Raw genomic sequence first — 12,841 nt, forward strand, 5'->3', positions numbered from 1 at the left:
ATTCAACTTAAAATATATATATTATAATATAAAATAATATATTACTCCATGTTTTGGTTTAGTGAAAAAATGTCTTTCTTTTCTTGGAACAAGCCAACGGAAACATTTGGAAACTACAAGATTTTGTATTGTAGTATTACCTTACGTTTCGGAAATGAACTTCCAATACATGTAGTGGAAGTTTCCAACAGAAATTTATTGACAGTGTATATTTAAGTATAAAAAAACGTAAAAATGTAGAATTAACCTTTGGCGAAGTGAGTTCATGTTATACAAGCATAAAGGAATTAAGTGTAAGAAAAAACCAAGAAAACAAACAATATCGTAAATGTAATATCAGTTTGACCTTCACTTTCAATAAATACTCATAATCTTTTAATTTGTTATTTTTTTCATTGTCTCGTTTGAATTCCATGCAAGCGACCATCCTGGACAGTAAAACAAATTGTTCAACAATCATAAGAACAAAAAAGAGTGTGTAAATTCGGACTAAACGCTCGTAAAGCTTTAAGCGTGTTTTTTTAAACAACTTTTTATTCAAACTGGGAGGGCGCACTACTTGAACACAGTTGCATGCATCGATTTGGAATTTTGACAGTTGCTTCATAATTACATTATCTATGGAAATACGTAGCCGGGTTTTGATTTAATGTGAACTTTTTTTTTACAAATAATTTAAGGGCATGTGGCACAGCTAAATACCTATATTACCGACCACAGTTTTTCAGTTCACTGAATGTTTTTTTGAACCTAAGAAATTTTTTTGTAAATAAAATATCGGGCTGAAACTTTGGGAAATGCATTAGAGTACAATAAAGTACGTTTAGGTACTGCATTTTGGTAGGAACTTCACTGAAAATTATTTCCATCTTTTTTCTGAACCTCAACATTTTTTGAACGTTCGAACTTTTTTTATACATGAAATATCGGTCTCAAACTTTGAGAAATGCAAGAGCCGAAAGAAAACTACGTTTAAGTACAAAGCTTAATAATAAAAGATGTAAAAAAATTATTTCACTAATCAATTCCAGCGGCATCAGCCCGTAACGTTGTACACGAAAATACGTAACCTCTAGAGCCTCGTCTAGTGGCCGCCAGGTTTCGTATTTTCGTGTACAACGTTACTGGCTGATGCCGTTGGAATTGATTGTTGAAATATATATTTTTACATCTTTTATTATTAAGCTTTGTACTTAAACGTAGTTTTCTTTCGGCTCTTGCATTTCTCAAAGTTTGAGACCGATATTTTATGTATAAAAAAAGTTCGAACGTTCAAAAAATGTTGAGGTTCAGAAAAAAGATGAAATAATTTTTAGTGAAGTTCCTACCAAAATGCAGTACCTAAACGTACTTTATTGTACTCTAATACATTTCCCAAAGTTTCAGCTCGATGTTTTATTTACAAAAAAAGTTCTTAGGTTCAGAAAAACATTCAGTGAACTGAAAAACTGTGGTCGGTAATATAGGTATTTAGCTGTGTCACATGCCCTTAATGCCTTTTTTTTGCAAAAAAGCGATTCATTTCTTCACAAGTGCACTATTTCTAGAAAACTTGATTTAGAAAACTCCCCATGTAATTCTAAAGCCAAAAGTATATATATTATAAAATTTTTAGGTTTTTCGTTTCAATTCGTATACTTTACGAGAAAATCCATCCTCCCATGAAGGTCTTTTAAAAAAGACGATTTTCAAGGCAGGCTCTATCCCTACCATTTTTTATAAAAATTAAAATTAAATTTTTTCTACTTGAGTATGTGTTAAACGAACCCACAAAAAGAAATCCTATTACTTTTTTAATCCTTCCAAAATAAATCGTTAAAGCTAGGCTTTTTTCTGTCAATAAAGTGGTGTCACTCCTTCAGAAGATGCTTACATTCCCAATCAAAGAATAAAGTTTATAATCAAAAACGTTATTTTTAAGAGAATATTTTTTGCGAATTTTCAAAAATTACCTAAGGTAAGGGGAGGGGGCAGCGCCGACCGGTGAGGCAAGCGTGACTTTTCTTATATCACCGGTATTATTTAAATAAAATTAGTTCTGCTTTGCATTAAATAAATCTATTTCATTATAGAGATAGTGTTACTCCCTCAAATCTTGAAAATTAACGTTGTAAAAGAAAAATGATACAAAAAACAGTTTTTGCCACCAAAGAATCGAAAATTCGTTGACAGAAATATAAAGTTTTCAGCTTTAATGACAATAACTAAAATATAAAAAATTTGATATTTTGACAAATAAAAGAATACCATATATTGTAATTGTAATAATTACACGCAGTTCAAGTCCAAAATACATTAAATCTGATAAAAAATTAAGACCTGGCCAGGGTGGCAGGACCGACGAAAATAATAGTTTACAAGTGCTTAGGTGATACACGTGTCACAAGTTTTGTCGATAAATGGTCGGTAATGTAGAACAACCAGTTTCTTATATTGGTAAGGTAGAAGCATTGCGTAAAGTCCGTTTCTAGTAGAATGTCAACAAATAAGAGGTTACATCACACCTATCTCTATTTTTATTTAAAATAACCTGTCATATTTTCCTATTCGCAGATGTTTTGATTTACATAAAAAGCTGCTTATTCTTATACAATTACTTACTTCACCTTTTAAACAGTGGTGCTCTAAATAGTGTCGTTTATCCTTATCCGAGCTCGGGCTCAACCCCCACTCCTGTGTTTTTCCCTGCTCATCCAAAGTTCAGATCCGACTTTCTCAGTCTGACCGTTTTAATCTCATACAAGAATTCCCGGTCATTTCCCGGTTTGTAATTAATAAATTTATAAATCTAAATTGCACGATTACATTTTTGTTTTGAGCTGAACACTCTCTAATGGCATGGAGTGGGGGTTTATAGTTTCTCGGAATTCTACTCTCCTATGGCCCCAAAAACGGCACTACTGATACGTCCACCTGTATTTAAATTTTTATTATTTTTGAAATTTTCTCAGAAGTTCTAAATATCTTTTATAATGATTCGAACTTTTCTTAATCTTTTTTCTTTTTTTCGATACAGTACAAGTCCGATCGGCAAACTTTTTGCTCAGTTGTCAGGTATGGTCAGGCCAGCCCCTACTTCATTTTTTCTACTACTTTTCGGTATATTCATGGACCTCAGTGTGAGTGAGCTTACTCCAGGAGGAGTTTTGGTCCACAGGCATGTCAAAGTAAAGAACTTTAAAAACTTTTAATTTTTCAGCTAGCGATTTGAAAATAGCATAATCAGCATCTACGAATTTTGTCGATTCCAATGATATATTACTTGCCTAAAAAAGTTGAATATTTGACGGAGTTTAATATCAAGAAAGTTCAGCTAAATATTCAACTTAATACTAAATACTTTTCAAATTTTGAACCTTTCTAGACAAATTACATGTTTTTGGAATCGGAAAAATACGCAGATTTCAAATATATTACTTTCAAATCACTGATTGCAAAATTAAGAAATTTTGAGTTTGTCAGCCCTGTCAGGGTAGCCTGACTTGGTCAGGAGCATGCCGATCACTGCTCTAGTAGCACAAAACTAGGTGCGCGCATGCGTTACTCATGAGCAAAATAGCACACGTAGTGGGATAACCACATTAGTCTGCGTGCCGTATGTGTGAGGATATTTTATGGGGAGTGTACACTTATAGGCCGGCAAGTTATCGGGCTTGCACTCTACTGTTAAATGAAAAATATTTTTGACAAATTTTTGAAACCTTTTTAAATATCCTCTTAAAATTATTTCTTCAAAATAAAGTAATTTTTAATTTTCTTAAGAATATTTAGAAAATGTTTTTTATTCTTTTGGAGCCCTTCAAAATTCTTAAAAAGCTCTTTAAATTTTTTGTTCGAAATCTGCAAAAATCTATATTTTGTTTTGAATCAAGCTGTGGACTATTTGCACCAAAATCTAGTTACGAATAGCCGCATTTTGTTAGTATACGTAGACATTTCGTTTAAATTACTTTAAATCATTACAAATTTTTAATTAATTTTGAATTTTTGCAGACCTTCTAAATATCTCTTCAACTTAATCAATTTTTTTTTTCTAGGAATCATGGATTTTCAATACTTATTATGCACCAAAATTCAACAATTTTACTTGTAAATTAAATATTTTTTTATAGAACAATTAAAATTGTAAAGTTGAATGTTTAGTTTTTTGTTATGTTTTGAATATTTGATTTACAATTTCCGATTTTACATGAACAATCAAATATGTCTAAATAATAAGCAATTTTTTTTTAATACAAAATTTCAAATTTTAAACTAAAACAATATTTTAAATTTGATAAAAGCCTTTATTTATGAGTACATTGTTTTGAAGTTATTTAAAAATTAAAAATAGTTCATGAAGTTTCAATGGAGCTTTTAAATTCGTTTAACTACACTAAGAATTTCAAAATTCCAATTAAAACAATTTCATTTTTAACGTTAAAATCTGGAAATTCTTATATTTTCAACTGATCCAAAATTGTCAATGAAAATTTGATTGAAAAGGATAAAAATTTAACAGATTATTAAAAAAACTGTTGAACTCAAACTTGGAACGAATTTTTTGTCTACAAATTTGTAAAATTCTCGTTCAAAAAATAAATTCACTGTCACTTCCCAGTTTTTCCAGTCACGTGAAATGTCTGGTCATTTCCCGGTTTTACCGATTTCTCGGTCCAGCGGCCACCCTGCTTTCTGAATAATGTCGCTCGAAGGTTAGGGACCGTACTAAAATTACGGAACGGATTATAGACCTTCGCAGTGATCCCCCCCCCCCCCCCCCCCCCCCCCCCGCCCTTTAAACAAATCATAAAAAAATATTTCTACAACCCCGATCAGTTGGTCTGGCTTTTGCATTAAATTGCATTATAAAAAAGCAAAAATAATATCGAAAAAACAAAAAGTTGTTTGCGTGAATTTCTAATAGCAATAAAAACTTTCTTTTGGCAGCCGATAAGACTCCCCTAAAGTTTCATTACAAAAAAAATTTGTTTTATCTCCGCTTCGTAGATGACTCTAAAAATCTAGAAAAATACGAAGCATTTCTTCAAACTTAAAAACTTTAATAAAATCGACTTTTTCGTTATTTTTTAATTATTAACAATGAATTATTATTATTAATTAATCAATTATTTAGTTAAAATTGAATAATTCATTTAATTTATTTTTCGATATGTAGGTACAAACCACCCACTTGTTATGAACTATTTTTTCTGATAATTTGTATACCGAAAATTACTTTCTTTTTAAATAAAGATCAATATATCAATTTTAAATATTTTCTTGTAATTTAAAGTCATTTAGGGAGGGTAAAAAATATTTTTACGCAATTATTGCTATACAGTTATAAATCGACTTGTTTTTAACTTCTTGTTATTGATAATTTTAATCTTCAAAAAAATGTTTTGCTGTTGAAATTTGAATCAGTGACCCGTTTTTTGAGATTTTATCTGTATCTACCCTGCAGGGACTAAAGCAAATTTTTTATGAAACTTTTTGTTTCGATACGTCCTGATGTTTAATATAAATCTACTAATAACTAAATGCATAAAACTGTAATTTGCATTAAAAAGTGAAGAATCCTTAATCCTTTAAACTCTTAACAATTAAAAGCTTTCGAGGAAATACTAGGAACACATGAAATTTTTCTACCTTGCTGTCATAACCTGACTTTTGAAACCAGGAGCTATATATTTACGACCCATGTACAAATTTTTGTACAAATTTTCATGAAAATCTCAGCAGAAAAAAATTCTAAAAATATGAGACAATATGCGTGTTTCAGGTGAAGGTTTTGCCAATGCTGATACAGAGTTTCAAAATTTTTAGATGATTCGTGATTATTTCCTGGCAAATCGAAGGTGAAAAAGTACTCACCTTTCAATGGGTCTAAATCACTTATAAAAATTATGACTATTCTGGAAAAAAATATATAGGTTCGTTTATCCTTTCTGTGAACTATGGTGCAATTTAGAGCCAAAAATAGTCATTTTTCAATAAGTTATTAACAAAAACGTAGGGATGTGTCATCTCCGAAACTAAAAAACGTACCCAGATTATTCTTGAAGCATATGATACTATTTTGTCTTCGGACGGTGTTGTATGTATTTTCAAGTAGCAAAAAGTTGCACTGGAATTTTAACAAAATTATTTTCTTCTTGGCAAAATACAAAAGACTGTACCATAATTGCATATATTTTCAGAAGCCAAAAATATGTAATTTGCTTCAAGAATAATCTCTGTACGTTCCTTAGTTTCGGAGATGACACCTCCCTACGTTTTTGTTATTAACTTATTGTCAAATCATTATTTTTGGCTCTAAATTTCACCATTGAGCATAGAAAGGATTAACAAAACCATGTATTTTTTCAGAATTTTCATAATTTAGTTTTTAGTTTGAACATTTTGAAACTCTGTATTAGTATTAGCAAAAACTTCACCTGCAAGATGCATGTTGTCTTTTATTTTTAGAACTTTTTTCTGCTGAGATTTTCATTAAAATATGTACAAAAGTCTTAATGCCTATACCAGATTTGTTTGACAGATGGTAGGCTACACATTTTCAATCTACATTTTATAAATTTCTCTCAAACTAATCGTTTCTTCACCATTTCCCAAATCTGTGCATTGGATTTCAATGCAACAGCTAGACCAACAGATCAGAGTGCCACCTGTTGGATTAGTTTCACTACCGTTTCTCCTCCAGATCGTATGAGAACAGGAAAGTGGGGGCGATGCATTGGGCTGATTATTTCTGTACTACACTGCACCTAATTGGTGACTATAAAGAACCCCTCAATCAACTTTTTCGATGATGGATACCCTCAAAAATTTTTCCAAATACTTTTTCTATATCTGAATTTGTATTAACCTTAGAAAAAACATTCCAATTTTGTAAGTAAAAGACTGATAAACGGTAGAAAAAAAACATCTGACCAGCAGTCCTTGACAAACAGTTATTAGGCAACTGATATGAAACCAGTATTGCGAGCGATATAGAAACTGCCCGAGCAAGCAAGCCCTATTGTAAATATGACATCAGTTTACCTAAAGTTTTAATACATTTTTTAATCTCATACTTTATCCCTAGTCTTAAGTATACAAAAGAGCGTACAAATTTAGAATAACCTGTCAGTAAAGTGAGTTAATCTTTCAGAAGTGACTATAAAACAAAGATATAAATGTGAAACATACAAAGTTTGTTATATTGGTCATAGTTTTACTCTTATTACAGGCCTCTAATATAATACGAAAAATGTCTCCTTTTCGAAAATTACTCGTATTATTGATTATTTATGTTGATATTATGGAGACACGTACGGAAAGGATATTGGGTGTTTTTCCTTTGAACATAAAGAGTCACACTAAAGTTTTCAATGCTTTGATGAAAGGTTTAGCAAGAAAAGGGCATCAAATCGACGTTATTACACATTTTCAGCTACAAGACCCACCAAAAAATTACAGAACTATTGTCAATTTAAATGGTACTAGAAGATTTTCAGCGAACAATTTATCCATTGAATGTATTTCTGAAAAATATGGAGATGTAACAGCCTTTTATTCACTTACTGGAAACGACATGTGCAATTTATTATCCGTTAAAGAAATGCAAAATGTTATTAAAAATTCATCTCACGAGCCACCATACGATCTCGTAATAACCCAGGTTAGTACAAAATGAAAAGAAATTATTTTACAGAAACACAATATTACACTTTCTACATATAAAAATATGTACATAAAAAATCAATCCGCAGGTACTCGCAGCAAATTGCTATATTGGATTGGGATATGTTTTCAAGGTGCCTGTGATAACTGTTGCTACGAATGTGGAATTGCCATGGACTGTTGATGGAGTTGGAAGCCCTACAGCCACTGCTATTTATACAGACGCCTTTATGAAAACATATAAGGTTTTAACATTTTGGGAACGATTACAAAATACACTGCATTCTCATACTTCTAAATACAGATACTGCATGTACACAGAGAAAGCACAAACCGGGGCCATGAGAAAATATTTAAGTCCTGATATACCAGGCGTTCGAGAAATAGAAAGAACTGTGGCTTTAACTCTTATTAATTCCTATTTTAACCCATTTGGTATTAAACCTTCAACCCCAGGCTTAATAGAAATTGGTGGTATACATATAGAAGAAGATGATTCCAAATTGACTCCCGTGAGCTAAATCGGCTACCAAATATCATTAATTAATAAATCTAATTAATAAAATGTTCTATTTTCCTGCTTTAGGAGCTCGAACGCTGGATGAACGAAAGCACAAATGGAGTTATCTACTTTACATTCGGATCTATGATACTCATAGAAACTCTACCAGAAGAATCCCTTCTTGCATTTTATAAATCTTTTTAAAAAATTGCTCCAATGAGGGTGCTAATGAAAATCGTAGACAAAACTAAACTCCTCCCAGGTCTGCCAGACAATGTTCGAACGTCTTTATGGATTCCTCAAATACCTGTCTTAAGTATGACAAACAAGTTGTGTCATTCTCTTATACTCTTACTTAGTTCCTTATTAGATAGAAAATAATGCTTTGTACTTCTGTAATTTTCATAGAACACCACAATACGAGATTATTCATAACACATGGCGGTATGTTGGGAATACAGGAAGCTCTTTATTACAAAGTTCCCATGATAGGGATACCATTTCTATCTGATCAGTTTCGAAATGTAGAAACTCTTGTAAGCAAAAATATTGGCATCCGTCTGGATTACAACAAAATATCTTCGCAATCTTTGGATAATGCTCTCAGTGCCATTCTTAATGACCCTAAATACAGGTTAGTTTGAAAAAATGGAAAATATATTTATTAATATCTTTTTATATTTTCATCAGAGAGGGTATTAGATTTGTGTAAAATTTTACTCCATCCCCAGTTTTTTTCATATGTTCACCTTTTGAAGCCCACTTAATCCGTAAAATTTGTTATTACAGATAAGTCTATCTATCTGTATGTCTTTTAGTGTGTATATTTTTAGTTAATAACTTTAGAGAGAATTGACAAATTGGATTGTTCAAACATTTCAAGTCAAATAACGCATGACATGAATAGAAGTCAAGAAAAAAAAATGTTGATTTTTAAGTGCCCAACAAGATTATCAAAACAACTTTTTGAATTTTCTTGAATAATCGAGAATTCAAATTTAGACAGCATAAAAAAAATAATGAAAAATAAAAAATTATATTTCGCGGTCAAACTATGCAAGAAACGAAAAAAAATAAATAGAGGAAAATTATGCATTTGAAAAAGATCAACAAATTTGTTATCAATGACTTTTTGACAGGATACGTAGTTTTTGTCTTAATCGTGAAAAACATCATCAATAGTAATTACCCATATTTAAAAATAAAAGTTTAATTAACTTAGGAAAAAATTCGGAAAATATTAATGAATATTAAAGAACTGTTTGTGGCAACGCACAGAGTTGGGAAAAGAAAAAGTTTTAAAAAAAAAACTTTTTTCTTTTAATTCCTTTCTAGTCTCGTGTGTAGGTTTCCAAAAAAATACAATTTTTCTGTATTTTTAATTTTAATAATAATATTTTTAATTCTTATCAATTAGAGAAAAACAGAACAATCAAAACATTATTTATAACAAATTATTTAATTTTTACATTCTCATCAGAGAAGGTATTAGATTTATGTAAAATTCGCCCCCCCCCCCAGCCATTTCCATCATATGCCCACGTTTTAAAACCCCCTGAATCCCAAAAACAGGTTTTTATTAATGTCCCTGACTGTGTGCCTGTACTTTTTTCAAGATTCAAAAATTCTCTGTACGGTTATTCGTACTACTAAAAAATACAAACATTTTCTCTCAGCGACTTTTTTCGATAAAAAAATTACAAAAGTTATAGCACTTACAAAATTCAAAGAAACAAACGAAAATGAAAATTTTAAGCTAAAGAACGCGCGATATAAAAAAAAAGTCAAGAGAGGAAAAACATTACTTTTTGAAGACGCTACAAGTTTGTCGTGACAACTTTTTGTATTTTTTTCGAAAAACTGAAAATTAAAATTCTGACGATACCAAAAATACTTAATGAAAATTCAATAATTCCATTTTTGGTCAAACTATCCAAGATACGAAAAAATATGAATATGAACAGAATGCATAGTTTTGGCTTGAATCATGGAAAATAAAATTGACAATAAAAAATCAAATCTTTGAAAAAATAAAGCAAGTTGCACAAACACATCAATAATGCAAAAAAATTGTGCATTTAAAAAAGACCTGTAAATTTGTAATAAACTTTTGTTATAGGAATAGATTCAAAATGAGAAAAAGAATGAACTTTTTCGAAAAACTTTACAAGCTAAAATAACATTTTGAATAATAAATTCTTTTGCTCAAATTATATCTACAAATTTTCATTGAGCCTCTTTACTCTAGGATGCATATTTTTGATTTAAATAGTAAAAAATAACATTGAAAATAAACAAATTACATCAATAGGAAAAGAACACAAGTTCCATCAAACAGTTTAATGACAAAATTCTGTTTTTATATGATGAGCACTTTTTTTTTTAAAGCAAAATACTAAATATACGTATGTTTCAATACCAATGCATATGATGAATTGTAATAATATTTGATTTAAATGATAAATTTCTCATGGTGTACTTTTTAGACAAAATCAAGCGTAAAGAACGACATATGTGATGAGAATGTCTTCGTTAAAGCCGAAGAAGCTTTAACAAAAGAGAATTCACAATCACCAAATCAGAAATGTCGAATTGTTGACCTTTAATTTAAAAAGGCAAATATTTTTTTTTGCAATAGACTGAATTGATATACAAATTATGAGAATAAAATTTCTTACCATTCTTTCAGAGAAACTATAGAACTTGAATCTCACCTTTTCAGCGATAGGCCAATGAGTCCTATGGACACGGCATGTTTTTGGGTCGAATATATCTTGAGAAATGGAGGAGATTCTTTAAGATCACCAGCAGTGAACCTCTATTGGTGGGAAGTTGCTCTTTTAGATGTGTACGGATTTATTTTTTTTAGCTTTGCTGCGTTAATTTATTTAATTATATTTACTGTCAAGATGTTTGTAAGAAAATGTTTAAAAAATGTAACTATATCTACTCAAGTTACTAAAAAAAGGGATTAAGTGATTAATATATAAAGTGTACAAAAAGGAACACGTAAAATGCGAAAGACTACTATAGAAATAAGAAAATATAATGTGCTTAATTTCTGAAAATAAAACCAAGAATCTAGCGATCAAATTTGGAAAACCATTATCAAATTTTTCTATTGATACTTAAAAAATGGAAAAATTGTCCTAAAAAAGAAAAGAGTTCCTTTTTTTAAATTAAAAAACATATGAAAAAATTTGGTGGTAAAAAACAAAGAATTCTTTTCTTTCCTAAGGAAAATTTTGCTTTTTTGAGGATGCAATACGAACATTTTGTGGTGGTATATTTAGAATATTTTTCTTTTCTAGAGAGTGACTTATTTCCATCTTGAGAATAATAGCATAAATTAAATATCAGCGCTTGAAAATATCTATAGTACAGCTACAAATATTTAAAAAAATGATGGATCTCATTGAAAAATATTTGTTTTTCGAGTTTTATTATTAGGGATGATTTTCACGATATTTGAAGATTTTAAACTCACTTACCCCAATTACAACCCTCCTTTTCCTTAATGTGAATTTTCATTGTGCCTATTTTTAAAGATTTCTGAAAAAAAAGAAAAAATTTATTAATATAAAGTTGTATTATTGCCTTTTTTATTTTTGAATTCTACATAAAACACCAATTATTTGAGTTCTAATTTCAAATTCATCCATTTTTGAATTTAAAAACTTTTTAAGTCATAGCCTAAGACACGACAGCAAAGTTAAAACTTGAATTCTTTGAACTAAAAAATTGCCAAAAATGACCTAATTCTATCCACCAAAAGTGAACCAAAGGCTTTCACGTTAGTTTTATCAAAATCAGGGAAAATTGGCAGAACTTTAGAAAAAACCAAGTCAAAATTAAAAAATAATAATAAAAATTAATTTGAAAAAGATCCGAATTTTTTTATTGATTTCAAAGAATCTAATAAAATACAGAAAAAATCATGGATAAATTAAAAGAAAATTAATGGAATTGAAAACATGTCAAACGTTTGAAAATATTTATTAAGTGTAGAAACTTTGGAAAAAAATTAAAATATTTAATGGAATCTTTTGAAATCCCTTAAAATATATTAAGGCTATTGAAAATTACTTGTAATTTTAAAACAATTCCCTTTAATCTTGAAAATCGATTCAAATTAACGAAATCTATTTAAAATATTCTAAGATATTTCAAAACCTGTAAAAACTTTTGAAATTCCTTGCAATATTTTAAAAGACTTGAAAAAGCCTTCGAATTTTTGAGAATATACCGAAATCTTTAAAATCTTTAGAAATACCATGCAATACTTGAAAATCTTTGAAAATCTTTGAAATAAGACAAAATTAGTCCATTTTTCGGAATGAATTCTTTGAAAGCCCTTAAAATGATTTAAAATCCCATGAAATTACATTAAATCTAATGATATTTTCTGAAATCCTGAAAAATTTACTAAATCGTAGAAATCCTCGGAAACCTTATAAAACCCTTCGAGTCATTTAAAATATACTAAACCATTATAGAAGTCCTAAAGAATTATTCCGTATGTTCCGAATTTCTAATCAGTTCTTTAAATCCCCATAGCAAATTTTTAACATTCCTTGAATTCATTCAAATCCTGAGAAATATTTTGAAATTTTTTGAAGCTCTTGAAAAGTCCTTGGATGTTTTAAATAAAATTTTATAAAGACAAATATTTAAAAAATAAAAACCCAGTTG

The 12,841-nt window shown here is 29.6% G+C and overlaps 2 protein-coding genes across 2 annotated transcripts in view; both read left to right on the top strand.

Annotated features, from left to right (window-relative positions):
- Nucleotides 1-3,909, top strand: part of LOC117180654 (UDP-glucuronosyltransferase 2B15-like) — a 29,768-nt gene extending 25,859 nt beyond the window's left edge. The window contains exon 11 of the mRNA XM_033373144.1: nucleotides 3,873-3,909. Within this exon, the coding sequence (XP_033229035.1) occupies nucleotides 3,873-3,909 (37 nt within the window). The remainder of the gene's footprint in view (nucleotides 1-3,872) is intronic.
- Nucleotides 3,910-7,056: 3,147 nt separating this feature from the next.
- LOC117179919 (UDP-glucuronosyltransferase 1-8-like) lies at nucleotides 7,057-11,213 on the top strand. Its single transcript, XM_033372129.1, is given in 6 exon segments — nucleotides 7,057-7,118; nucleotides 7,197-7,645; nucleotides 7,737-8,159; nucleotides 8,234-8,465; nucleotides 8,558-8,783; nucleotides 10,839-11,213. Coding segments are annotated over 5 exon segments (1,578 nt in total). The 5' UTR covers nucleotides 7,057-7,118; nucleotides 7,197-7,234; the 3' UTR covers nucleotides 11,125-11,213.
- The last annotated feature ends 1,628 nt before the right edge of the window (nucleotides 11,214-12,841 follow it).

Source organism: Belonocnema kinseyi, chromosome 9, assembly GCF_010883055.1.
Source record: "Belonocnema kinseyi isolate 2016_QV_RU_SX_M_011 chromosome 9, B_treatae_v1, whole genome shotgun sequence".
Lineage (NCBI taxonomy): Eukaryota > Metazoa > Arthropoda > Insecta > Hymenoptera > Cynipidae > Belonocnema > Belonocnema kinseyi.